Source organism: Dasypus novemcinctus, chromosome 18 (assembly GCF_030445035.2).
Source record: "Dasypus novemcinctus isolate mDasNov1 chromosome 18, mDasNov1.1.hap2, whole genome shotgun sequence".
Taxonomy (NCBI): Eukaryota; Metazoa; Chordata; class Mammalia; order Cingulata; family Dasypodidae; genus Dasypus; species Dasypus novemcinctus.
The window spans coordinates 16,893,311-16,920,943 of record NC_080690.1 but is presented as its reverse complement, the minus strand read 5'-3'; the positions used below and the strand labels follow the sequence as shown (position 1 = coordinate 16,920,943).

The following is a 27,633-nucleotide window of genomic DNA, read 5'->3' as shown; positions in this document are numbered from 1 at the left end:
GAACCGATTCCCGCCGCTACTCTCCGGGTTGCGCCCGAAGCTCTGCTCTGGTTTTTGCATTTCCCAGCCTACTCCGAGGGCGAAAGATCCTCTCGGGTCAGATCCAAGGGTGACAGATGACGGGCGAAAGGGGACCAGGGGAACTGATCGAGGGTTAAGGGATGAGAATACACCGAGAGACGACGGCCCAGCGCCTAGAGAGGTGCGGCCGGCGGCCGGTGACGCACTTCCGGTCGCGCCGTGGAGACGCTTGCTGCGTTGGTGAGTGTGGGGCTGTGGGCGGCGTGGCAGCACCCTGGCCGCAAGGCTGTGGGTGCTGGTAGAACGCGCCCTCGTCTTTGGGGAGGTTGCGTATTTTTTTTCTGGCCCTGCCGGGAGGCCGAGCCTACGGGAGGGACCGGGTGGGGACCCGGGGTTCTCTTCCGCTCCTCTTCGACGCAGACTTTGGGCATAACAGAATAGGTTCGATCCAGTGAAAAGCGAAGTCTATTAACCGTCACAGCCACGGCACTGAGCATTTAGCGCTTGATCTGTTAAGGGAAAATGCTGATAGCCTTTTGGGAAGAAGTGTCGGTGCAGCTAAAGGGTGGAATATTTGCAGGAGTGAAGCGGCCTGAGGTGATATTACCCGTCTTTTGCCATGTTAAGAGGCTTTTACCTAAGCATTTCAAGTTTGGACGGTGTACTCCCTGGCTCTTGACCTAGGGTCATGAATCTAGGCCGATACGGAGCGAAGAAAGTAGAGACCCTCCCAGTAACCCGGGAGCAGAAGCAACCTGGATTTTGGAGGGCACTGTCTCCTAGCGATGTGAGCTGTAAAAGGTAATTCGGCTCTGTCTCGTTCGGTCTTTGGGGTGACAGGAATGACTTGGCTTTTCCACAAGCCATTCCTCGGGGGAGATTGGAACACTCGCATGAGTATTCCGGGTGCAGTACAGAGACCACGACAGCCAACCACTTGGCCTCTAGGACAGCCCTTTGTGTATTTTTAGTTCGTTTCCATTCTTTTCTGAAAATGTCACTATTCTCCCACCTTTTCTTCCCGTAATCACATGATCTCTTACTTACAGGCAATGTAGGCTGTAATTAACTATTTTACTTCATGCTTTCATCCCTGGCCTAGAACTAAGGCACTCTTCTGTTTCCCTGGTCTCAGGATTTCGTTTTCCCCCTTATCTCCTCGAAGATAGTGATTTATTAGTTATTCTCTCTCATTTATAACTGCCTCTTTACAGAATCCTTCCCCTTAGTTTATATATTATTTCCCACTTTTCCCTTTTAAAAAAAGTTCCAGGACCCTATTATGTAAGCCAGTATCTCTAGATAGCATGCCATCTTTCTCATTTTCAACTCTTCAAAACTTTTTGGAAGCATTGCCTATGCTTGCTACTTACACTTTTTCACTTCCTGCTAACATTAAAAAAAAAAAAGATTACTGTATAAAGCCACAAAGTGATATATGCTAGACTCTTTTGGTGTACCAGTGGTGTGTTTCCCTGCTAGAACCATACTACTGCAATTCAAAAATATTTTTAATTTTCCTGGTGGTTCTTGTCTGGTTATTTCTCTAGGTGAACTTTAGAATCACTTTGTTAAGTTTCTAGAAAAACCTTATTTGAGATTGCATTTTAATTTAAGGAGGATTAACATCTTTACAGTGTTGAGTCTTTCTGTCCAAGGGCAACGTATAAGAAGTAGCTATTGGGAAACGGACTTTGGCCCAGTGGTTAGGGCGTCCGTCTACCATATGGGAGGTCCGCGGTTCAAACCCCGGGCCTCCTTGACCCGTGTGGAGCTGGCCATGCGCAGTGCTGATGCACGCAAGGAGTGCCGTGCCACGCAAGGGTGTCCCCCGCGTGGGGGAGCCCCACGTGCAAGGAGTGCGCCCGTGAGGAGGGCCGCCCAGCGTGAAAAGAAAGAGCAGCCTGCCCAGGAATGGCGCCGCCCACACTTCCCGTGCTGCTGACGACAACAGAAGCGGACAAAGAAATAAGACGCAGCAAATAGACACCAAGAACAGACAACCAGGGGAGGGGGGGAAATTAAATAAATAAATAAATCTTTAAAAAAAAAAAAAAAAAAAAAAAAAAGAAGTAGCTATTAGTTCATGGCTTCTTTTGTTTCTTAGTGGGTTTAGGGTTTTCTCATGTGGGAACTGTACATTTCTTTTAGGTATATTTGTATGTCTTGTTTTCTTTTACCTCTGTTACAATTTCTTTTTTTAAAAATATTTATTTGTATGTTTCTCCCCAACCCTCACCCTTTGTGTCTGCTGTGTCTGTTGTGTGCTGGTCTTCTCTTTTTAGGAGGCACCAGGAACTGAACCCTGGATCTCCAGTGTGGTAGTCGGGAGCTCAGTTACCTGAGCTTACACCCACTTCCATACGATTTCTAATTGGTTACTTTTGATATAGTAGTAAAATATTCATATATTCATATTATTTTTATAACATGGCATCGACTGCATTTAACTTTATTATTTCTATTAGGTTTCCATTTGCTTGTGTGTGTGTGTGTGTGTATGTATATGTTTCAGGGTATGCAGCCATATGTACAAATAATGAAAATTTTGCAGTTCTCTTTTGGTTTGAAGCATATGTGTGTGTCCATATGTATGCATTTCTTTATTCTATTGAGAAAGTATCCATTGATTCCAGTTTTACTGAGAGTTCTTTTTCATTATTCACTCAGTATCTCCTCCTAGAACAGTTCATGGCATATGCATTGTGCACTCAGTGTTTGTTGAACACACTAAATGAATTGTTCTAAATCTGAAACTTTTTTTTTTACCTTTTTGATTTAGGATCCTTTCAGACTTACAAAAACATTGCAAAAATAGTACAAAGAATTCCTGTATTTCTTTTTTCTAGCTTCCTGGAATGTTAATATCTTATGTAACTATAGAACAATTAACAAAACTAGAAATGAATATAGGTGCAATATGCAATTAACTAATCTTTAGACCCTATTCAGTTTTACTAATTTTCATTTTCTGGTTCAAGTTCTAAGCCAGGATCCCAGATTGCATTAAATTCTTATGTCTGTAAAGTCTTCTCCACTTTGGAGCAATTCTTCAGTCTTTGCGTTTCATTACTTGGGCACTGTTGAAAAGTAGCTAGATGTCTTTTTTTTTTTTTTTTTTTTAATGTTCCTACTTTTAGTTTTGCCTAGTGTTTCCTCATAAACAAATTTGGGTCATGTATTTTTAGCAATAATACAGTAGAAGCGATGATGTGTTCTCAGCACATCATATCAGAGTATATGGTATTGATAATTCTCATTACTGGTGATATTAATTCGGATCCCTTGGTTCAGGTGCTTTTTCCACTGTAAAGTTACAATTTTTCCCTTTGCAATTAGTAAATTTCTTTTGAGGTGATACTTTTTGAGATTATGCAGATAATCCTGTTTCCAGCCACTCCTGACCAAAGGGAACGAGGGCACTGGATAAGTGTTCTCCCCATATGTCTTTCCAGTACTTTGCCAAGAGACTCTTAAGGTTCCTCAAAGATCCTGCAAGACAGAATGCCAGTTGCCTGCAGTGTGGCCAACCTGACAATGCATCCTTGTATTGGCTGTCCCTCTTCACTGTTTCTCTCACCTTGTCTCTTGTTCTGCCCCTGGGATCACATTCCCAAATAAACTACCTACATGTAAATCTTTGCCCCATGTTGTGCTTCTGGGGGAAGCCAGACTACAAGAGCCTTTTTTTCCCTCTTCTTGAGGATTTATTCATTGATTTTCACTCTTTCTGATTTGGCAATTAAAGCCTGCAAAGCCATAAATTTTCCTCTAAATAGTCAGTTGCATTCTAGAAACTTTAATATTTTGTGTTTTATACTATTTTATAGCCATTCATCAATTGTGGGGTTTTTTTGTTTTTGTTTTTAAAATTTCTTTATTCATGATTTCTGATCTTACTGCTTGGTACTTAGAGAATCTCATCTATTTATTTCTGCTTTATGGATTTTTAAATTTTTTTCATGGCTAGAGGGTCAAGTAAAAAACATATCCTATGGATGTTTAAAAAGAACACTTACATAATGGGAGAATTTATAATTCCATTTGAATCTAATAGATCAACCCAATCAGTTATAGTATAGATTTTCTATGTAATTCCTGATTACCTTTATTTAACTAAACGGAGACAGCCAGTAAACTGCAAATCCTTACAAAACACTAAGTCCATATGTGTTATGGGCAAATCTTTAAGAAATTACTAATTCTAACACTACTTAAACTGCAGCAGAGCACAGCAAAATAAATTTCCCAATTCTTTTTATGGTGCCAGCACAAGACTGATAGAAAGTTAGAAACCAGTCTCGTTTATGAATACTGATGTGAAAATTCTGAATATTAAAGAATAGACACAAGTAATTCATTAAGACCAAATGGGATCATTCCATGAATGCAAGTAAAGTTCAATATTAGGAATTATAGATTTTAGATAATTATAAATTATCTAAAATTATAGATAATTTTCTACATTAACAAATCAAAGAAAGAGAAACATGCTGTCCATCTCAATAGATGTCAAAGGTATTTGGCAAAATTCAACATACACTTCTAATTCTGAAGACTCTCATATGTAGGAGCTATGTATAGAAATATTCATTATCAGCATTCTTTTAGTAGCTAAACATTAGAAACAACCAGTATATCCATTGAGAATAGATATTAACCTTTCTATGGTTTTTATAATGGAACATTACACAGTAGCAAAAGTGAATGAAGCACAGCACACACCAGAACATGGATTAAATTAGAAACAATGTTAAGTTATGCAAGTCCCAGATGACTATATAAACGATATGATGCCAATTTTCTAAAGGTCCAAAATGATCAAAATTGAACACATTGTTTACAGATATATGCATTTGTGATAAAATTATTTTTTTTAAAGTAAGACTAGATTAATGCAAAATTCCCGACAGCTCTTACTTCTAGGGATGGGAGGCCCAAGTTGGGTTGGGGATGGGGAGTGTGCACAACTAGATGAAGTAATACTGGCAGTGGTCTCCTTCTGAAGTTGTGTGGTGTGTTCATGGGTGGGGCACATTTTACTACTATGTTTCATAACTGGCATGTTATATTTTTATATGAATGAATAGCCTGAAGATGCTATTTTAAAAAAATTTATCTCTGTTAACTGATATGGCATGATTTCCAGAATATATTTTATTCAGGGTATAAGGAAAAAAGGGAATAACAAAAGAATATAAGAAAAATACGTGTTTCTACTGTTTTGTGCAAAAAAAAAGTACAAAAAAGATAAACAGAAGCTAATAAGAGTGGCTACCTCAGATGAGGGTGGAAATTAGGTAAAAGGAATAGGTAAATGGGAATGGCATGGAAGGAAATGGGGTTAGAAGGGATGAAGAGGGAATAATACTTCTCTGATTAAACCTTTTTTATGTAGTTTTGACTTTTATAACCATAGTAATGTTTCACATATCCCAATAAAGAAGTAAATAAAATCAGCCAGGACAGGGTGAGGATGAAAGGAATGACCCAAAATGGAATACAAATAAAAGCAAATGAGCCTTACTATTCCACAAATGAATAATATAGCCACACTGAAGAAGTGAGAACAAAAGTAACAAAGTAACTCTGGAAATTAGCATTTTGATTAAATACTATTAAGCTAAAGACAAAAAGATCTGTACCCAAATATTGTAGTCCAAAAAATTTTTTAAAAAAAACATTGTACTCTAGTTAGTAAATTTGTTTTTCATAGGGGTAATAGCAATTTTCAAACTACTTAATGTGCATTCTCAGACTGAGCAAATTAGTAGCTATCATGTAGATAATGAGGGCCAAGTTTCTCACTGTTGGGAAAAGAATTAAAATGAGGAAAGAGGGTAAGTTAGAATGAACCGTGTGATGATAGTTTAGATTTGGAGATATCAGTATGAACTTATGGTTTTTAATATATACAGATCTACACATATAAAAATAATATTGATGTTTGTTTATGCATGTACATAAGTATATACATCCATATATTTACCATCTGTCTGCTGAGAGGACCTGGAAGAAACTTGACACCTAGTTGCAATGAGCACACCTGACACCCTGATCTTGGTTTCTAAGTATCATTCTCCAATATAAGTACCTGGGACTCCTTGGAAAAATAGCTGATTCCAGGGCTGAGGATGGAAAGTACAAGATGAGCCTGGAACATCTAGTAACAGAAAGAAAGCAAATGTTCGAAAACCAGTGGGAACATGTTCAGAGGACACAGGATCCAACCTGAAGGAACTCCCAGATGCCAAATCTAAAACAGTTTGATACACAATAAGGAATGGTAGTATTGGATTTTAACCCATTGAATTAAACAAGTTATTTATGAGTTTATACTGATATAAATAAATAGATGGGAGAGAAGGAACAGCTCTTTACAATAGAATTCCAACTAATTAATGTAGAGAAAGAAAACCACCTTTTGGCAAGCTCTATAGTTAACAATTGTTGCATATAAGAATCATGAATGGGTTTTAAAATTAGTGGGTGTAAAAAAAAATTAGTGGGTGAAAGGATGAGAAACAGGGTATTTGCATAGTCTCAGAGTATCACCCCAAAGAAACTTACTAATTATAGAAACTAACCAGTCCATGTGTTTTTTAATATAATGCACAAGGCAGTTTGGGTGATGGCACCATAGATGCTTTAGTGACCAGGGAGCAGAGTCAGAATTCCAGACCTTGGTTTCTCCACTATCAGAAGACTGAAAAGTATGAGGGGGCAACCTGGTACCTCCCTTCCAGTCTGGCTTCCTCAAGGGGAGCCTGAGCTGTGCAGGAGGCTGCTCTCCTAAGATCGCCATGAAGGTAGGTAGACTGGTGAGGACACTCAGAGCTCGGTGAGGGAATGGGACAGGATGAGACAAGCAACCTCCCCCTTCTCCTGTGCTGCCTCCCTGGGATCTGCAGCCCTGAGGTTGTTTCTTGTTTAGAGAAATAGGTTAAAGATTTTGGTAATGTTCTGTCTTTTTGAGATGAGTTGTAGATATGTGAGTCTTTGTTTTATTATTCTTTAGTCTCTGCATACATTTTATATACACTTCTGTAGGAATGGTATGTGTCAGAATTGTAAAATCTTAGGGTTCCTGGTGGTTGAGCATCATTGTTATAGCTGGGAAGAGTCCTAGGGGCTGAGCCAGTGAATAGCTTGCTCCCTTCTGCCCTCGGCATTTCCCATTCTCACTACTATTTGGATGTGGGCCACCTGCATCTTGGGTCATCTGGGATGGGGATGTATTTTTCCTAGCAGAGGTGACTTGCTCACACTTCTCTGTTTTTCCCTCAGCCTCTGCCCTTCTTAAGAGGAAGACCAGGTGATGGCAGCCATGCTTCTCACAGCCTGGCCCCAGGTAAGCTGTGAGTCCTTCAGCTCTTCCTCTAAACAGTTTCAAATTGAGGAAAACTGAGTGGGAAAGCAGTTAGCCTGTGAATGAAAGCTGGAAGGGGCCTCCTTGCTTCCACATGCAAGACTGGAGTTATGGAAAGAGGTGATGTGGAGGTATGGGCAGCCAGAAACTAAGGACAGGGAGGAGACGGAGGCAGCAGGAGAGCGTGCCCAGAAAGCAGAAGTTTCTGTGCTGAGATGGGGCACTTCCCCAACAGAGGGAGCCAGGTAGAAGCTGTCCATGTAGAATGTCCCATGCACAGACATACATGGAGGAGAATGGATTCTCCATGATGGGGATGTAGGTGAATGAGGATGGCAGGAACAGAGCAGCATAAAAGATGGCTGTGACTCTGACTCAGAGAAAGGGGAGAAGCCAACAAGGAGTGGGTCAAGGGAGGAAAAAGGCAGGGAAGTCCTGTTATGTCCTTGAGAGGCTTGGGGTGTAGTAGCTCAGACTTTAGGTCTCTGCTAAGAGCTTTGAATACTTATCCCGGAAAAATAAACTTGCAAACCAAATTTTCCATACAATTTCAAGGACCTCATGGATTCCCTGAAGCTCATCCATGGACTACAGGTTGGGAGTAATTCTAGTAACAGTAACACCAGTAATACCTGTAACACCAGTAAGCAGTTTGAGGCTTACTATGTTGCAGATGCTATACTAAGCACTCTGCATGGGTGGTTCAATCCTGACAGCTCCCCTCTGGGATGAGTGTGAAGTTGTGCTGATCCTACCAATAAAGAAGCAAAGGCAAAGGGGAGTTGAGTAATGTGCCCGGGGTCACCCAGTTACTGTGGTTCTTGACTGCTCAGCCATATGGCATCTATGGAACCAGTGAAGTTAACTGGGTCAGGTTTGTGGCAACTGTGTATGTAATAATTTGGGGGTGGGGAGGATCCAAAATCTCCACTTGCTGACCACTTCAGCAAGAATTCACTGGTCCAAGTGATATATGCTTACATCAAAGAAGTTGCTAAGACAGAGGCATCAGGTTCAAGTAATGTTTAAGACATAAAAGTCTTGAAGATGTAGAGTCGAAGGGTTGGGGCTGGGGATAGGGAGATGGAATAGTCGTAAATGGTTTCCAGGTTTCTAGCTGAGGTTTCCTGAATGGATGGTGGCAACATCAGCTGAAATATGAATTCAGGGGGAGGTGCTACCCAACTTGGGAAGAAATTTGATTTTGTGTAAAGAAGTTACTTGACCTATCCTGGGTGACACAGAGAGTGACTCATAGAAATGCCCAGAAGTTGGACTAGAATTGTTCAAATGTGGAGATCAGAAGAATTAAGCAAGACAAATCCTGGCAGAGAGAAGTTGAGAGGCAAATCCCTGCAGTTGAATCCCTAAGGTCATTACCAAAGGCAGAGAACCTGGCAGAGGCTGGAGCTTCCCAGAGGGAAGAGTTGGGCCTGGGACCCCTGAGTGACAGCCTGTGCTGACATAGCTTAGCAATACAAAGAGAAGCCACAAATGTAGCAGTGGAGCTGGCCAGCAAGAAGGCCGAACTCCCTTCTTCCTCAAGCCTTCTTGGAGAAACAGTCCTGGGTGAAGTTGGAAAGGATTAGGTTTAAATTGAGAGGGTTCCAGAAAATGTTAGGTTTTCAGGGATACCCACCAGGAAGCAGAACAGGCTGCCCTAGGCAACATTGCTCCTTCATGCCTCTTGTTGGAGGTCTGTGATGGGAATCAGGCAGCAGTTGGTGCCTGGATGAGGTGGAAGCATGACAGTTCTTTGGGGGTGGTTTGAAGGTTGAAGGTGAGTACAAGGTATGGGTTGTGGAAGGAAGGCACAGGGGAGCAGGGTGGGTAAGCCAAGACTTCAGGAGATGAAGTGGGAACTGCTGCTGGGTAGTCCTGAAACATGCCTGCCAGTGAGGGAGTGGTCAGGGAAAGTGGCCTGTCTAAAATAATGAAGTTCCTTTAGGGAAATTTGGTTACAGGAATTTTTTCTTTTCTTTTTCCCAATTTATGTTATCTTTTACAAGTACAAAAATGGCATGAGCCTTCTCTGCTGTGAAGGAAGTTGGATAGTCCCTGGTTCACTTTTCAGTTGCCTTTTCTCAAATCTTTCCATTGTTATTAATTTCATCCTGTTGAAAAGCTCCCTCCCCAGGCCCTTATACTTCCCTCTGCCCCTCACTTAGGGCCTGAGCCATGGAATTGGCCCTAGGGCAGCAGGAACCTGTTGTTTCAGAAGTTGGTGACCTTTGAGGATGTGGCTGTATACTTCAACCGGACGGAATGGGATGGCCTGTCCCCTGCACAGAGGGCCCTGTACAGGGAAGTGATGCTGGAGAATTATGGGAATGTGGTCTCCCTGGGTAAGGCCTCTCTCCCCCTGGGACCCAAACTCTGCCATTTGGGGTTTTCTGACTTCCTTCCCCCTTATAGGTTGCAGGCTGGGTCTCTGGTGATCCTTTACTGAGTGGGAGCCCCAGGGGCTGAGATTCCAAATCCCTTAGACTCAGGGTTTTCTGGGAGTACTTTTGGGCCAAAAGAGGACTTTATTGGGACTGGTGTTTACATTCACTCCACCCTGTAGAAGCTGTGATTTGGACACAGTGTGGGAAAAAGTAACTTCCTATTCTACAGTGGCACCTTCAGGTTCCCCCTCATCTTACCTGTATCTCTTGAGTCTTTCTAAGGATGTCAGTGTATCCTAAGAATATCTCAGGACATTGTGCCCTAAGAATATTTTAGGCAAAGAATATTTCATGGCTAAAAAGTGGTCTCCCTTTGATAGAATCTTCCTGATTGGCCCTGCCTCTGGGTCTGCAGTCTGGGCTCTTCCCAAACTCTTCCCCTCCCATCCCCTTGCTTGATCCTCATTCATGAGTGCTGCCCCTGGGACTCTCACTGTCTCTTGCTGTTGCTGATACTATGAACAGAGGCTTAGGAACTCATCTGTGGGGGATTATTCACCTACCTCTGCTATTTCCTTCTTCTGAACCAGGATTTCCACTTCTTAAACCTACTGTGATCTCACAACTGGAAGGAGGAGGTGAACTGTGGGGCCCATTTCCACCAGCAGCTGGAACAGAAATAGGCCCCCAAGACCTCTGGACTGGTAAGAGAGACACTATTGCTCATTGTGCTGGAAAGTTTAACTCTTTAGGAAGAAAGCCAATTTTAGCAGCATAAAATCTGCCACGTTTTTTGACCAGCTGTACAGAGTAAAATTTACTATTTGGTTATTTATAGAAATACGTACAATTGAGACCTCATAAGCCCTATCTGTTTTAGCAGTTCGTGGTTTCTTTCTAATATCAAGAACAGATCTTTTTTCAAATACCTCATTCTAACGCTTTTCAATCCTAATTTTCGAGTCTTACCTTTCTCAGATGGTATTAATGGATTCATGAATTTTGGGGGTCTTTTCTACTTTCAAAGCATTATCCACTTAATGTAGAGGCTACAGAATCAGCAGTCTTTTCACACAGAAAGGTAGACAAGCCTGGCAGTTAAGAGCAGTTGTTGGAGTAGACTTTCCTGAGTTCATATCCCGACTATGCCACCTCTTGGGTGTGTGACTTTGAGCTCCTCATCTCTGAAAATGGGATTCTACTAGTTAAGTCATTGTACTTGTCCCATGGGTTGAGGATTAAATAAAGTAACACATTGAGGATTAAATGAGATAATACACATCAAGAGCCTCACTTATAGTGTGTGCTGAATTATATACTAGTTCTTATTTTTATTTTTATTTTTGGAGGAGGATACAATTGTCCATAGCAAAGTAAGGTGGAAAGGAGGAAGTGTTCTAATTCAATACTTCTCAAATACTGATGTGCACACAAATCACCTTGGGGTATTGTAAATATGCAGATTGTAATTCAGGAAGTCTGTTACAGTGCCAAGATTCTGTATTTCTAATAAGTTCCCAGGTGATGTTGCTGTTTCTGGATCCCAGACCATACTTGGAGTAGCAAGGTTTTAAAAAATTCAGCAGAATAGCTTCCAGGTGACTTCCTGTTTGCTGTGACGCCCAGAATTACCTCCTGCATCTGGGATCAATACATGAGATTCTCTTGCATCCTTTCAATGAGTCTTTGATCATTCAACCAGATGATCTCTAACCAAGGAAAGCATATTTTGGAAGTGGAGAGTTTGAAGTATAATGTGCCTCGTGAATAGAGGGGATAAAGCATATTGTGGAGATCCTTGATCAAAGGAATCTGGATTTCATTCTATAGGCAGCAGACAATCCTGAAGTTGTGATCTTAGCTGACAATAAAAAATTAGTCTTTTTGTATAGGTTAATTGGGATGAGAAATCAGACTGGGTTCTGGGCAGACAGATAGGAAATGGCAAAGGACAGAAGACCCATTTCCGCAGAGTTGACATTTCCAGAAGCCGTACCCAGTAGCTTCTTTTTATATCACTTTTCCTGGCACTGTATCAAATGGTCATCCCTACTGCAAGAGAGGGTGGGAAATGTAGTTTTTAGCTGGGCATATTGCTACCTCAAAAAAAAAATGGTGAGGGGATATACTAGTCAAGGGTGCCATATCACAGGATTCAGTAAATAGAAGGTCACTAGTGTAGAAAAATTGGCAAAGGATATATAAGTGGTTATCCACATAAGAAGTATACATTTTAATCAGTGTGAAAAATGTTCACCTTCAGTAAAAGACAATGAAATACCAATTAAAACAGTAATGAGAGATATTTTTGTTATTTAATTAAATTATATTCATTGTTGGTAAATTATAAGAAACAGGAGTAGATTTCTGGGATTGACTGAATTAATAGGCTTTCTAGAAAATGCTTTAGCAATATATATCTAGAACTTTTAAAATTTTGTATGTTGTAATCAGGATAGTCTCTTCTCGAGTTGCACCCTAATAAAGCAATCAGATATAGTCATAGGTGCCCATGCACAGAAGTTCATCATAATATATTTATAATAATAAATATTGGAAACAACCTGGATTTTCAGTGTCGGGTCTAGGACACCCCCATTGTCAGGGGAGGAGTCCTATCCTGTTGAGGATAGCGAAAAGAGGTCAACCCTCTCCGTACAGGTATTGGGGTTGCCAAGGAAGAAGTGACTTATATGGGCACTGGATGGAGCAACAATAACTCACATAGAGAAGTTTAAAACTAAGGTCACTTTCACTAGTGGGCATTGGTCCCCTATGGCCAATGGGTCTCGCTCTGTAGCAAACACAGGGAGATAGATGGTCTACACTCACCCCTCTATTGTATGCTGTAGGTGAGAGTTCTCACTCCCTCCGTCCTGGAAACAGATATAGAAATGGCCGTGTGCCAGGTGCAATAGGATACACATACTTTAGCCAGTCTCCAGTAATTGTTTATATGATGTTTGGGGAAAAAGAGGAAGGAATGTACTGGCAGGCCACTTATTGGGTAGGGGATGTTTTATCTCCAGGAACTCCTGAGAAGAGAGTCAGCCCCCACTTAACCTGTCCTAGGAGCTGGGCTAACACATCTAACCCCGAGCACAGGGTTTACTTGTGGGTTACAGGGAAAGGCAGTAGGCTGAATTTGGACTCCTTACACAAGAATGTTTAAGTTAAGTTACCTGTGCAGTATAGAATACTATGTGGTATTAAAAAGTATATTTTCAAAGAATGTCTAATGACATTGGGAAATGATTACCATCAATGTTAAGGAAGAAACCTATTTTCAGTGTTGAAATATGTATGTGTGTATTTAGCAAAATCAGAAGGAAAAGGGGAAGGCATTACATCCGAAGATTAGCTGTAATTATCGTTTGGTGGTTGTACTTTATGTGATTTTAATTTTCATCTTTGTAACTTTCTGATATTACAGGTGAGTATGTATTATTTTTATAATTGAGAAAAGATCAGTATTAATTTGAAAATGTCTGTTAGGAAAATACAGATCATTTGGGTCAATTGGGGGTAATTATAATGAAATACTGGGTGAGGGAGAAATTATACATAGTTAAGGAGAGACTGAGAGAAAAAATAGAGGCATCATTTTTGGGCCAAGCTTTTGAGAAATATGGAAACAAATTTTTGGGTTATGGAAAGAATTTCAGGGATTGATCAATTTTAGGATTGGGGGAAGGTAGAAGGAAAAGGCAACATTAACATAGCATTGTTTGGGAGGGGGTGGGAAGAGATGGGATCAAAGCTTCAGGGAGTTCTTAAACAGAGCTTTTCTGAACTAGAGAAAAAAGAAGTTGAAGGAAGAATTTTGGGAAGTCTAGAGTTTAAATTCTAAGGAAAGAAACAAAATTCTTTCCCTTTTATTTCCTAGTGCTGGTAATACTTGCCATACCAGTACTGTCACATCTAGTTGTGTCCTATGCCTTTTCCTTCTTAAACATTTTCCATTTTTATTAATAAAGGACTCGAGAACAAGGTGACAACTGAGAAGAAATTGCAGTGTAGAAAGGCATGGCGCAGTGGAAAGAACAGTGATCTGGTGGATAAGATCTAGAGCTTTGTTCACTGCTTTTGCTTTAAATCTTTATGTTATTGGTTGTATACTCTACAACAGCCTTGCCCTTGGCAGAGAAATCCTGATGCTCTTTTTTGTGTCCCGCTGCCATCCCTTCCCCCACCCCTAGTGGCTCCCTCATATGTGTGCTCATTTTCTCTTTTTTCTTTGGAAGGCACTGGGAACCAAACCCGGGACCTCCCATGTGGGAGGTGGGTGCTCGGCTGTTTAAGCCATATCCGCTCTCCCTGGTACTCTTTTAAAAAGTCAGTACTATAAAAATTATAACATTGATATATGCTTAAAACAGTACAGAAAGTGTACAAAGTGGGGGGAGAATGTTTAGCAAACTTCCTGTGCCAGTTTGCCTAGTTTCTTACATATTCTTACAGATGTGTTCTAGGCATATACAATATTTATATTTGCCTCCCTTTTTCCTTCTTTACACAGTGGTATGTTTTCTGCATACTGTTTCTCAATTTGTGTTTCTACTTATTTATCTTAGACATCTTTTCATATCATTATAAATATTTATTTCATTTTCTTACCAGCTATATATTATTCCACCTTATGTATGAACCTTGGCTTCTTTAACATAGTCTAGTGATTTTAAAGAACCCCCTAATTATTATGATCTTTTCTTCTTTCTAATACAGTTCTTTTCTTTTTTCTACTTATATGACATGTATGTTTTCTATTTTTTTATAGTAGATCCTCATTTCCAGACTGACAATAACATGACAAAGAAAATGTATGAAGAGAAAGATAGTACATCATTTGAACTTCAGAGGAACTTTGCCAAGAACACAGACTTTTCAGATGCTTATATTATAGAAAAACAGCAGGAAGTCCACTCAGAAGAAAGCATCAAGAAAGAAAACAGTATTGTCTTTGACAAAATAGTAAAAGAAGAGACAAGCATCACAGAGAAGTATTTCTTTAGTCAAATTCCAAACTTGCATCAGTGTCATACCATCTCCACTGGAGAGCAGCCCCCTGAGTGTGTAGAGTTAGAGAAAGCCTTCCGTGTTGACACAAAACTTACTCAGCATGAAGTAATTAATACTGAGGAAAGACCTTTCAAATGTGAAGACTTCATGGAAACCTTTCCATGTGACTCCCAACTTAATCAGCATCAAGATAGCTACATTGGAGAGAAGCCCTATCAGTGTAAGGAGTGTGGCAAAGCCTTCGGCATTCAAGCAAAATTAATTTGGCATCAAAGACTTCATAATGGGGAGAAACCATTCAGGTGTGTGGAATGTGGGAAGAGCTTCAGTTACAGTTCCCATTATATCACCCATCAGACAATTCACAGTGGTGAGAAGCCCTACCAGTGTAACATGTGTGGGAAAGCCTTCAGTGTTAATGGGAGTCTAAGTCGACATCAGAGAATCCATACTGGAGAGAAGCCCTATCAGTGCAAGGAGTGTGGAAATGGCTTCAGCTGTAGTTCGGCATATATTACACATCAGAGAGTTCACACTGGGGAGAAACCATACGAGTGTAATGACTGTGGGAAAGCTTTCAATGTTAATGCAAAATTAATTCAGCATCAGAGAATCCACACTGGAGAGAAACCCTATGAATGTAATGAATGTGGGAAAGGTTTCAGATGCAGTTCCCAGCTTAGGCAACATCAGAGCATCCACACTGGAGAGAAACCCTATCAGTGTAAAGAGTGTGGAAAAGCCTTCAATAATAACACAAAACTCATTCAGCATCAAAGAATCCACACGGGGGAGAAACCCTATGATTGTGCTGAATGTGGAAAAGCTTTTAGTGTCAAAGGGAAATTAATCCAGCACCAGAGAATCCACACAGGTGAGAAACCCTATGAATGTAATGAATGTGGGAAAACCTTCAGGTGCAACTCCCAGCTTCGGCAGCATCTGAGAGTCCATACTGGGGAGAAGCCCTACGAGTGTAAAGAGTGTGGAAAGGCCTTCAATGTAAATGCAAAACTAATGCAGCATCAGAGAAGTCACACTGGGGAGAAACCTTTTGAATGTAATGAGTGTGGAAAATGCTTTTCTTCAAAAAGAAACCTGCTAGATCATCACAGAATCCATACTGGAGAAAAGCCTTATCAATGTAAGGAATGTGGGAAAGCCTTTAGTATCAATGCCAAATTAACTCGGCATCAGAGAATACATACTGGGGAGAAACCTTTCAAATGTAAGGAATGTGAGAAAGCCTTTAGCTGTAGTTCTGACTATATTGTACATCAGAGAATCCATACTGGAGAGAAACCCTTTCAATGTAAAGAGTGTGGAAAAGCCTTCCATGTTAACGCCCATTTAATTCGGCATCAGAGAAGCCACACTGGAGAAAAACCCTTTAGGTGTGTGGAGTGTGGCAAAGGCTTTAGTTATAGCTCTGACTGTATTATACATCAGACTGTACACACTTGGAAGAAACCCTATGTGTGTAGTACGTGTGGAAAAGCCTTTAGATTTAGCTTCCAACTTAGTCAACATCAGAGTGTTCATAGTGAAGGAAAATCCTCATAATGAAGAAGATGTGGAAAACTCTCAAGGTTAATGCTGAAATGGATCAAGTACTATCAGGTTCATTCTGGTCGAAAATCCTGAAAGGGAAATGAACATGGGAAAGTCTTCACTTGGAAACACATTTTTTTTCCTTTTGTATTCAATTTTTAGTCAAGAATGGATGACCAGTTAAAAAGTAACATCCAAAAATATATAACATTGTTTTATACCAACAACCAATAAAGAGATATGAAAGAAAATATACCATTTCCAATAGCATCAAGAAAAGTAGATTTTTTTCCCTAGGAATAAAGCTAGTACGTATGTAAGACTTGTAAGGGGAAAATGATAAATCTCCACTGAGGCCACAAAAAGAAACTTAAATAAGTGGAGAAAGAGAAAGACCTTGTGCTTGGGTAGGAAAACCCATTTATAAAGATACTGTCTTCTAATTTATTGCTGTTTAATTGTTGACAAGCATGTTACTTTTGTAAAGAGGAGGAATAATAAAGATTTTCTTTAAAAAGGGAAACAAATGAATAAATCTTTTTATTATCTTGAAATAGGGAAAATCTTTCTAAGCATCAAATGAAAGCTAGAAACCATAAGGGAAAATATTGATAAATTGACTACTCAAATATTTCTGTTTCTGGTGGGTTTTTCTTTAAAAAATAATCCCAAATAAGGTTAAAAGATAAAGACAAAAGTAGAAACATCTTTGTAAAATATGTGATATAAAAATAATGTTTATTATACAAAGAGGTCTTAAAATTAATAAGAGAAAGAAAATTCTCTAATAAAAATGAACAAGTGACACCAAGCAGCTTTTAAAAAGATATACAAATGACTAGTAAAATAAGGAGAGATGTTCGGTTTCAGCAGAACTCTAAGGAGTGAAAATTAAAACAGTTTGTTTGCATATGACATTGGTGTATGTATGTGTATCCATGAAGTATTTATTATGCAGCCCTCAAAAATGATAATTACTTCACGGGATTCCCTTTATGTAAGTTCAAAATGTCAGACTAGTGGGTTCCTATTTTTGTAGTAACTGGAACTCTACAAAGATGATTGGCAAATACATGTAATCTTTGGATCTGGAGTCAGATTACTTCTAGTTGCGCCGCTAACTGACAGCACTGAATTATTCTTTCAGCCTCAATCCTCCTTTGAAACTGACCACTGTAGCAGTCAAGAATAGGGTAATTTTGGCACTTGTTAGGATAATGTGGGTATGTTTTATAAACTAAACCACTGTCAGGTTTTAGGACTTTTTTTCCCTCATTTCCTAAAATGAATTGGACTGATTATTTGGTTCCCTGCCATCTGGATTACTATGACTAGTTTCCTAGAATCTCCTTCTTTCTCCAGCCAGAAGTTCCCTCCAGACACCTTGGACACCAAAAGGGCCCAAGAGCTAGGAGTTGATTGTCAGGTACAGCATAGACTCTTGAGGTTCAGCCACTATAGCCCTATCTATATCCATGCAGAAAACAGGTAGCCTCAACATGTCCCCACTACCCCCCATCTCCACTGCGACATGTTATTGGATGCTATCAAAGGGAAGAGGCCACTAGGTGCTCAGGAGAGTAATCCTCTAACTATACCTTTATTTACACCTTTGATCAACTTTTCCAGGGGAGATGGCTCATCCAGTGGCCCATTGAATTGTATTTGTCTTTATCCAAGAAAAGATTGAGACTGATCCTATATGACTTACAGCTCCATCCACCTCAGTCACCATCAGAGAAATCCTCACCATCAGAGAAATCCAAGCTCCCTGTGATTCAGGACCAGCATCCTCCCTACTCCATATCTACTGATCTGACCTGATTTCCCTTCCACTGTGCCTTCTAGAACTCACTATTGTCAATAATACTTTCTCCTCAGCTTATCTTCATCCTCAGCTCTAAGCATGCTCTGTATCTTCTTGCCACACCTGAAAGCAGAATGTCTACTTTCCCTACAGCCTTCTTAAGTTGAGGCTATTCTTTCATACTCCCTCTACTTCTGGATATGGAGGTGGACGTGGTGTCCTCCTCGGCCACTTCCAAACCACTTTTCCCTCTTTGAAAGAATGCTGTTAGATTTGTCTATCCTCTAGCCATACTTACTGCTGCCATGCCTGGATCACTCTTCCTCATTCATTGATTTCTTAAACATCCACCTTTCTACCCCTATTCCTTTACCTATTGCTGGCACCTTTGAATTTTTGCCATCTTGGCTTCCCTAGACTCCTGACTCTATATATTCAACTCGGACACCACCAGCCTCTGCCTGGGTTCCCATTTCCTGCCCTGTGGCCTGGAAATTCTTCAGGCAGTAAACTGGGGCAATTGTGGGGCTCATCTCATTTGTTCCTTCTCAGAATTCACTGTTCTTGCTGCCTGATGTCCAATGACTTAAGAGTTGTATTCATGTATTGTGCCCAATTTATTTGTTCAAGTGTGTGTAGGAGCAGGGAATGCAATCTTTCATGATTTCATCTTCCTTGAAGTGGAAATTGCCCATGGTAAACTTGAGTATCTCTTCTATGCAAAACCCAGTTTTAAATCACAGAATTCATCACATCAGCACCATGTGCTGTGGAGGTTATTCATCTTAGAGTACATTTCCACCCAAGCCAAGAGAGGGGTGGTAGGATAATGTAAAACACCACTTAGATATTACTGCCCACATACAGAGAAGGGGAAATTTAGGGTGTGAGCTTATTCTTAATTGCAGAGATGGAGTAAAGGAGAGATGCCTTGTCCCACTGTGTGGCCTTGTGGTCTCAAGAGAATCCCCCAATCCCTTAAAAAACAAAAACAAAACTCTATTATATAAACAATAAAGATAACCAAGTTAATTGTAAGGAAGCTGAAGAACAGCTGGCCCACGTAGAAAGTGGATAAAAAGAACTCCCCCCATTCTGCAAGTGCTGTGCACTCAGGAAATGGCCTCTCTTTCTCATCAGGCCCACCCATGTGTCTTGCAAGGCATGCTCTTCATCCTTTGGCCCCAAGACTCCTCAGGACAGGAGCTAGTCTGCATTTAGTTTAGCATGAGGTCCAAAACCACTAGAGGTTTTCTGAATGTGGAACTATTAATATTTAAATTCTTGGCCTGGAAGTACTTCTGTTTCTTCAGATTTTCCTGTCAAGGCCACCTGGCTGGTCACAGGTGCTAGAGAAAAAGTCACTGATGAATGAGGAATGCCAGCTCCTCAAAAGTGCTATTGTGAATAGAGCTGCTGTGAACATTTGTGTGCAAGTTTTTATTTGAATGCCTGTTTTCAATTCTTTTAGGTATATACCTAGGAGTGGAATTGTTGTGTCATATGGTAATTCCATGTTTAACTGTTTGAGGAACTGCCAAACTATTTTCCACAGTGCCTATATCATTTTACATTTCCACCTGCAATGTATGAGGGCTCCAATTTCTCCACATCCCTGCCAACACTTGTTCTTGTCATTTTATTTAAAAAATTTTTATTATAGCCAACCTAGTGAGTATGAAGTAGTATCTCATTATGTTTGTTTTTGACGTTGATTTTTTTCTTTTTTAAATCAATTTTATTGACACATTCATAAAGCATACAGTCTCATTGTGGTTTTGATTTGCATTTCCTTAATAACTAATGATGTTGACCATCTTTTCATGTGCTTATTGGTGATGCAATGCCTTGTAACTGGTCTCCCAAACCTCAGGGTTGCCTCCACCCACAATCTATGTAAAATACAAGTCTGACCGTGTCTCACCCAGCTCAGAATCCCTCCATGCCTCCCACTCTCCCTAGGATATAGCACAAATTACTGCCTGTCCCTGCAGCCTCATCTTCGACTGCTTTCTGCCCCCATAACACATACTCTTTGTCCTCCAGGCCCTAGAAAACTCTCTCCATTCCTAAAATGCACCAAAGACTCTTCTCTTCCAAACCTTTGCACCTTTTGTTCTCTCTGTCTGGAACATTCTTCTCTCCTCTTTCCCCCATTTTTTTTTTTTTCAAAAAAAGAAAGCTACTTTTTAATTATGATTTTTTAAAAAAGTGGTACTGCAAATTGAACCTAGGAGGTCATACATGCAAAGCAGGCACTCAGCCACTGCTCTGCTTTTTTTTTTTTTTTTTCCCTTCCATATATTAAGGAGACATTCATACATTTCAAGACTGTCCTCCTATCCTTCATGTTTCAGACCCCATTTAATCTCCTTTACCTTTTACATTTGGCTTATGTGTCCCTTTTCTGTGCTCCCATAGTCTCTTTATATTGCCCCATCACTTTCCATTGTCAGTCTTGCCCATAGACTGAAATCCACAAGGATCAGGACCATGTCTGTAGGCTTAGTCTTGTATTCTCAATACCTAGTCCATTAGGGGCTCAATAAAACTACTAACTGACTTCTTGGGTGGAAGAGGAGTAGGTGAGCAGGTGGTGGGTGAGTGGTGTGTGGATGGCTGAGCAGGTTGGTGGTGGTTGAGCAGGTGGTGTATGGTTACACAGATACATCTAATTACCATCATGGGCTACTTGCTCTCACTGCTGGGAAGCTCCTCTAATTTGGATCAAACAGCTTTGGTCAGGTATGTCCCACCAGTTAGTCAGATACACCTCGAATTCAATGATGAGTACAGCCTGGGCTCAAACAAGTCCTTCCATCCACAGACAGCCAGGGGACAACCAAAGATGCACAGTCTTTCTAGTTGGTTTACAAACTCCTTTCTAAGTTGTGGTTTGTCTACTTTCCTAGGGCTGTCATAACAAAGTACCACGAACTGCATGGTTTAGAGCAAACTTTATTCTTTCACAGTTCTGGAGGCTAAAGATCCAAAATCAACATGTCAGCAAGGCCATGCTCTTTCTGAAAGCTTTAGGAGAAGAATCCTTTGCCTCTTCCTAACTTCCGGTGGCCAATAGTCCTTGATGTTCAATGACTTGCAAGCACATGATTCCAGCCACTGCCTCCATCTTCACATAGCCATCATCCCTCTGTGTCTCCTCCTCTTATTATAAGGATAACTGTCATATTGGATTAAGGACCACCCTAATTGAATATGACCTTATCTTGAATACATCTGCAAAGATGCTATTTCCAAATAAGGTTGCTGTCACCATATGGGAGGTTAGGATTTCAACATGTCTTTTGGGAGGACACAATTCAACCCATAATTGCTTGTTCCTGCTTTCTGTCTTAAGCTTTCCTTCTCCTGTGCCCCTGACTTCAGCCATTCCTAGAACCACAGGGATCTTTCCCCCCTCATGTTTGTCCCTCTATCTCCAGCCTCCTCAGTATCTCCCACTCACTTCCCCTTTATCCTCTGCTAATAAATATGGCCTTGTTTCTCTTCTCCACAAGCATCAATAGTTTCCAGATGTAGCTAACTTTGGAATCATGGAGAGCTTTTAAAAACCTTGATGCCAAGAACCAGCAAGATGGCAGCAGATTAAGGAGCTCCTAGAGTCAGCTCTTGCTACAGGGCAGTTAGTAAACACCCAGAGCTATCTGGAGCTAGCTGAAGTACCTGTTGGGGGATCCAGGAGGCCAGAAGAGCATCCTGTCACATCCTTGAATGGAATGGAAGAAGGAGGCTGCCCATGTGCAGAGAAGACTCATAAGTAGAGTGCTCCATGCCCCGGAGGCCAGTGCCCATCCTCCACTGGAGGCACTAGCCACCTCGGAAGCTGTTCTGCGACTGGAATTGGAAGCTCCACTTCCCAAAAACGGGGGAGGAAGAGATAGTTGGGCACCGACTTCAGCTATTGGTGAGTAAATTCATTGGGCTACAGTATGATCCTGAGAACAGCTAAAGCTTGAGCCTGTCCAAGTCAGAAAGAGGCCAGTAGCCGCCACCTTAATTCTGCGCCTGGCACAAGGGGAAGCGGGGTGGACTGAAAATCACAGTGCTGGTGGGGACCGGCTTCTTTCCATTGAGATCAGATTGCAGCTCTAGCCTAGGCCCCAGTGCCACCTCCAGCAGGGAGGAAGTTGCAGGGTCCTGTCAGCCTCTCCAGGGAATTACCGGCCAAGGTGCGGGGGCCGGTTATTATCCTACTCTGGCAAACCACCTCAGGAGCTATTCTGTGGGTGGAATTGGAGGCTCCATTTCCCAAAAATGGGAGGAGAAGATGGTTGGCTGCTGATTTTGGCTACTGATTGATAGACTTGGCTGGCTAAGATATAACCCTGGGAACAGCTGTGGTGTGAATCAGCTCAAGTTGGAAAGAGGCTGGTGGCTGCCATTTTGACTCTGCCTCCAGCCTGAGGGGAAGCCAGGACCAAAAATCATGGTAGGAACTGGTTTCTTGCATTAAGATCAGCCTACAGCCCTAGCCTAGGCTTCAGCCCCACATCTGGAACGGAGGAGGCTGGTGAGCCCTGCACCAGCCTATACAGGTAACTGCAGGTAATTTTGGCTGGCACAGACTGAAAATCAGAAGTTTACCAGGGCAACTGTGGTCATCTTGGACCTGCACTGCATAGATTGCTGCCCACACCTTCAGCTCCATCCCTGCCCCAGGCAGGGGAGAAAGGGGCATGAAGCTTCATCAGTCTCTCTGGGCAACTATAGTCTAGGCCTGCATGACTTGGATTATTCCAGACAGCTGTAACTCTGTCCCTATCCCTGGTAAAGGAGAAAGTTGGAAGAAGCTTCATCAGTCCCTGGCACAATGAGGACAGCTTGAGTCTCCACAGCTTACAGCACCAACTACATGCTTGGCTCCTATTGCACAACCAGCAAGGAAGAAAGGGCAGGAAGCCCTAAACTTAAAGAGAAAAACTGCACCCAGAATAAATACTCTAGTAAGCCAGATGCAAAGACACCAACAAAAAATTATAATCCACACCAAGAAATAGGAAGCTATGGCCCAGTTAAAGGAACAAGATAAGCCTCCAGATGACATAAAGGAGTTGAGAGAACTAATCATAGATGTTCAATAAAATCTCCTTAATAAATTCAGTGAGATGGCTAAAGAGATTAAGGATATTAAGAAGACACTGGATGAGCACAAAGAAGAATTTGAAAGCATATACATAGACAAATAGCAGATCCTATGGGAATGAAAGGTGCAGTAAATGAAATTTAAAAAAACATTGGAATCATAATAGCAGATTTGAGGAGGCAGAAGAAAGGGTTGGTGAGCTTGAAGAAATGTCCTCTGAATGTGAACATACAAAGGAACAGATAAAGGAAAGAATGGAAAAAATTGAACAAGGTCTCAGGGAAATAAATGACAGCAAAAGACGTGCAAACATACATGTCATGGGTTTTCCAGAAGAAGAAGAGAAGGGAGAAGAGGCAGAAGGAATATTTGAAGAAATAATGATAGAAAATTTCCCAACTCAATTGAAGGACATAGATATCCATGTCCAAGAAGCACAACATACTCCCATCCAAAAAAATCTGAAGAGACCAACTCTGAGACACATACTTATCAGAATGTCAAATGCCAAAGACAAAGAGAGAATTCTGAGGACAGCAAGAGAAAAGCAATGCACAACATAGAAGGGATATCCAATAAGATTAAGTACTGATTTCTCACCAGAAACCATGGAGGAAAGAAGACAGTGGTCTAATATGCTTAAGATACAAGAGAAAAACTTCCAGCCAAGAATCTTATATCCAGCAAGACTATCTTTCAAAAATGAGGGTGAGATTAGAATATTCAGATAAACAGAAACTGAGAGAATTTCTAAGCAAGAGACCAGATTTTCAAGAAACACTAAAGGGTATGCTAGAGCCTGAAAAGAAAATACAGGAGAGAGAGGCCTGGAAGACACTCTAGAAAAAAAAATTATATCAATGAAAGTAACTAAAATTGTCAAAAGAGTGGTGAAAATAAAACATGACAGATAAAACTCAAGTAGTCAAGAATGAACTTAGCCAATGATGTAAAGCACTTGTATTCAGAAAACTGCAACTCAATGTTAAAAAAAAAAACAAAAAAAAAAAACTAAATAACTGGAAGAACATTCTATGCTCATGGATTGGAAGACTAAATATCCTTAAGATGTCAATTCTACTCAAATTTATATACAGAAGCAATGCAATCCCGATAAAAATTCCACCAGCATTAAAAAAAAATTGAAAATACGATCATCAAATTTATTTGAAAGGAGTCCTGAATAGCCAGAAACATCATAAAAAGGAAAAGCAAACCTTCATCTCCAGACTTTAAATCATATTACCTAGCTATAGTGGTAAAAACAGCATGGTACTGGCATAAAGACAGACACATAGACCAATGGAACAGAACTGGTGATTCAGAAACAGACCCCCACATGTATGGTCAAGTGATTTTTGACTAGCCTGTCAAACCCACACAGCTCGGGCAGGACTGTCCATTCAACAAATGGTGCTGAAAGAATTGGATATCCATAGCCAAAAGAAGGAAAGAGGACCCCTATCTCACACCTTTTCCAAAAATTAACTCAAAATGCATCAAAAACCTAAAAATAAAAGCAAGAGCCAAAAAACTTCTAGAAGAAATTGTAGGAAAATATCTTCAAGACCTGGTGGTAGGTGGTGAATTCTTAAAGGAGATAAGAGGAGGACTGTGTGGACTACTGATGTTTAATGTATGTAGAAGCTTTAATTAGCTTTACTGTGAAAGTGTGGAAATGTATAGAGTGGATGGTAACACATAGTGAGTAACAGCTAGTTTATAAATGGGAATGTGACTGAAAATGGTAGTCTAGGTATGTAAATACCAATTGACAGAATGCTAGAGAATAATCTAGGAACTGAATAGCATGTTAAATCAAGAGGTGGATGAGAATTGTGGTTGATGGTACAGATGCAAGAGTATTCTTTATCAGCTAGAACAAATGTACATAACTACTGCACGATGTTGCAAATGTGGAGAAGCAAAGGAAAAATACAGTTGGTGTGACCTATGGATTATATTTAGTAGTAATAATGTAATATTCTTGCATCTATGTGAAAGATGTACTGTGTTGATAATGAGGCAGTATGGAAAATGTAAACCAAATGTACACTATGAACATAGTAACAATCAGATGATATTATCTTATCTGTAGTAAATGTTCCACCACAGTGTGGTGTATTGATGGAGGGATGTTGTTTGGGAATTCTGCACATGTGCATGATTGTTTTATAAGTTTACAATTTCTGTCATAAAAAAATATTTAAAAAATAATAGGGTGGGTTGGGGGTGAAACACACCAAATGTAAGATAAGGACAATGATTAGTAGTAAGATTTTGACAATATTCTTTCATAATTTGTAACAAATGTCTCATGACAATGCAAGGTGTTGGTGGAAGGTTGATGTATGGGAACCCTGTATGATGTTATACATGTTTGTTTTGTAAGTTCACAACTTTTACTATATGCTTAGTTGTTTATGTATGTTCATATATAAATGATATAAAGATAATAATAATAGGGTTGGTTGGAGGGAAATCACTTTGGTTAGTAATATTTTGACAATGCTCTTTAATCATTAGTTAAAAGAGTTTAACAACAATGCAAGTTATTGATGGTAGCGTGAGTTATGAGAATCCTGTATGATGTTATATATGTTTGTTTTGTAAATTCACAACTATTATTATACACTTATTGTTTATGTATGATTATGTGTGAGTGATATACTTCAATAAACTAATTTAAAAAGCAAACAAAAAAACCCCTTGATGCCCAGGCTACACCTCTCCTAATTTAATAAGATTCCCTGAGGTGGGGCAGGTATTGGTATTTTTAAGTTCCCCAAGTGATTCTAACTTGCCTCTGTGTTTTGAGAACTACCACTCTGCTTGGACCCTAGCCCCTATTTTATCATTTGTTCATCACTCAGTGTCTCAGTTGAGTATTCTACATCCTACTTCCGTATATTACAGTATCTGCCTATTTAATTCTTAGCAATCTAATGTCCAGTCCAAGAGGGCACAGAAGCCATCCTCCTCCAGGTGGAAAAGTGAAATCCCAACACTCAAGGGCTAGGCTCCTGCCCCCACACATACTGCCTCCTCCTGAGAGGGGCCCAGCATTCTATCCTGGAACCTGTTTTCCCTGTAACCCTTTCTACAGATTCCAAAATTTTAAAATTTCATAGACTTATATGTGAAAGGTAAAAATAATAAAGCTTATAAAAGAAAACAAGGGAGCATTTCTTCTTGATATTGAGATCAGCAAACATTTCTTGAATAAGACTCAAAAACTATTAACTAAAAGATTCATTTAAAGACACCATTAAGAAAAATAAAAGATAAGACACGGATTGGTAGAAGATACCCATAATATATTTACTTGACAAAGTACTAATATCCAGAATATGTAAAGACCCCTCATGATTCAATAAGACTCTCTTGTAAACACATTTTAAAAAGCTATTTAGGCTTGGGTTTGCATCTAGTTTTTTCATCCACTTGGTGAGATCTTAGACAAGTCTCTGCATGATTCCAGCCTCCTGAATTAATCCTCATATTTCTAAATTAAGAATAAAATCCATGCCTGTAGTAGTTTGGCATTGTTTATGAATTCAAAAAATAGTTACTATGTTTGTAATAGTTACTGTCAGATATATCACTTAAAAAAAAGAGATTTATTTATTTTCCCCTCTTTCTGTCTTCCTACCCTGCTGTTTTTTGCTGTGTTGTCTTCTCTTCTCTTTTTCTCTCCTCTAGGATTCACTAGGATTCAATCCTAGAGACTCCTGAAGTGGAGAGAGGTTCCCTGTCAATTGTGCCACCTCAGTTCCTGGTTTCTGCTGTACTTCACCTTGATTCTCCCCTTGTCTCTCTTTTGTTGCATCATTATCTTGCTGCGTGACTCACTTATGCAGGCACTGGCTCACCACATCGGCATGTGGCTCAAATGATAAAGCTTCCACCTACCATATGGGTAGAACTGGGTTCGACCCCTGGGGCCTCCTGGTGAAAAAGAAGAGAAAATGTGCCCACATGGTGAGCCAGGGCCTGGGCACGTGCCCACATGGTGAGTGCAAGCACCCATGTGGTGAGCACAAGTGCATGCTTGGTGATCTAGTGCCCACATGAGATATCACTTTTAATTGATTAAATTTTGATTAGGACTTTGGGTCATGTCAGTAGGATGTTGAGTCCCTGCCCACGAGAGAAAAGACATGGCAAAGGACAGAGTTGGGAGTTTTGAGCTGGAGCCCAGGAAGTGAACACACAGGAGAACACAGAGGAATACAGATGACTCTTTAGGCAAGGCAGAATCCCCAGGGATGCTGAAGCCTTAAGCTGGAGCCAGGAAGTAAGCACATAGAGGAAAGAGAAGCAAGCCCCAGGAAGGGAGGAACCCAGGAAGCCTGAACACTCCAAGCTATCTTGC

The 27,633-nt window shown here is 40.5% G+C and overlaps 1 protein-coding gene across 4 annotated transcripts; it reads left to right on the top strand.

Annotated features, from left to right (window-relative positions):
- Positions 1–16,874, top strand: ZNF23 (zinc finger protein 23). Of its 4 annotated transcripts, none has more exons than XM_058279762.2 (5): positions 1–261; positions 7,309–7,372; positions 9,559–9,735; positions 10,368–10,481; positions 14,555–16,874. In XM_058279762.2, exons 3-5 carry the CDS (start codon positions 9,702–9,704, stop codon positions 16,357–16,359), a joined length of 1,953 nt encoding a protein of 650 aa, XP_058135745.1. In that variant the 5' UTR covers positions 1–261; positions 7,309–7,372; positions 9,559–9,701; the 3' UTR covers positions 16,360–16,874. The 4 variants fall into 4 exon arrangements, with proteins under 4 accessions (XP_058135745.1, XP_058135744.1, XP_004448882.1 ...); XM_058279761.2 differs by having other exon boundaries at positions 238–261; positions 9,609–9,735; XM_004448825.4 differs by having other exon boundaries at positions 253–822; positions 9,609–9,735; positions 14,558–16,874.
- Positions 16,875–27,633: the final 10,759 nt, after the last annotated feature.

Bases quoted from the DNA above. Each gene is read 5' to 3' on its own strand.
- ZNF23 (XM_058279761.2), top strand. From the start codon at position 7,340: ATGGCAGCCATGCTTCTCACAGCCTGGCCCCAG. The intron at 7,373-9,608 runs GTAAGCTGTGAG...CTGTTGTTTCAG, and splicing joins TTCTCACAGCCTGGCCCCAG to AAGTTGGTGACCTTTGAGGA. The intron at 9,736-10,367 runs GTAAGGCCTCTC...CTTCTGAACCAG, and splicing joins TGGGAATGTGGTCTCCCTGG to GATTTCCACTTCTTAAACCT.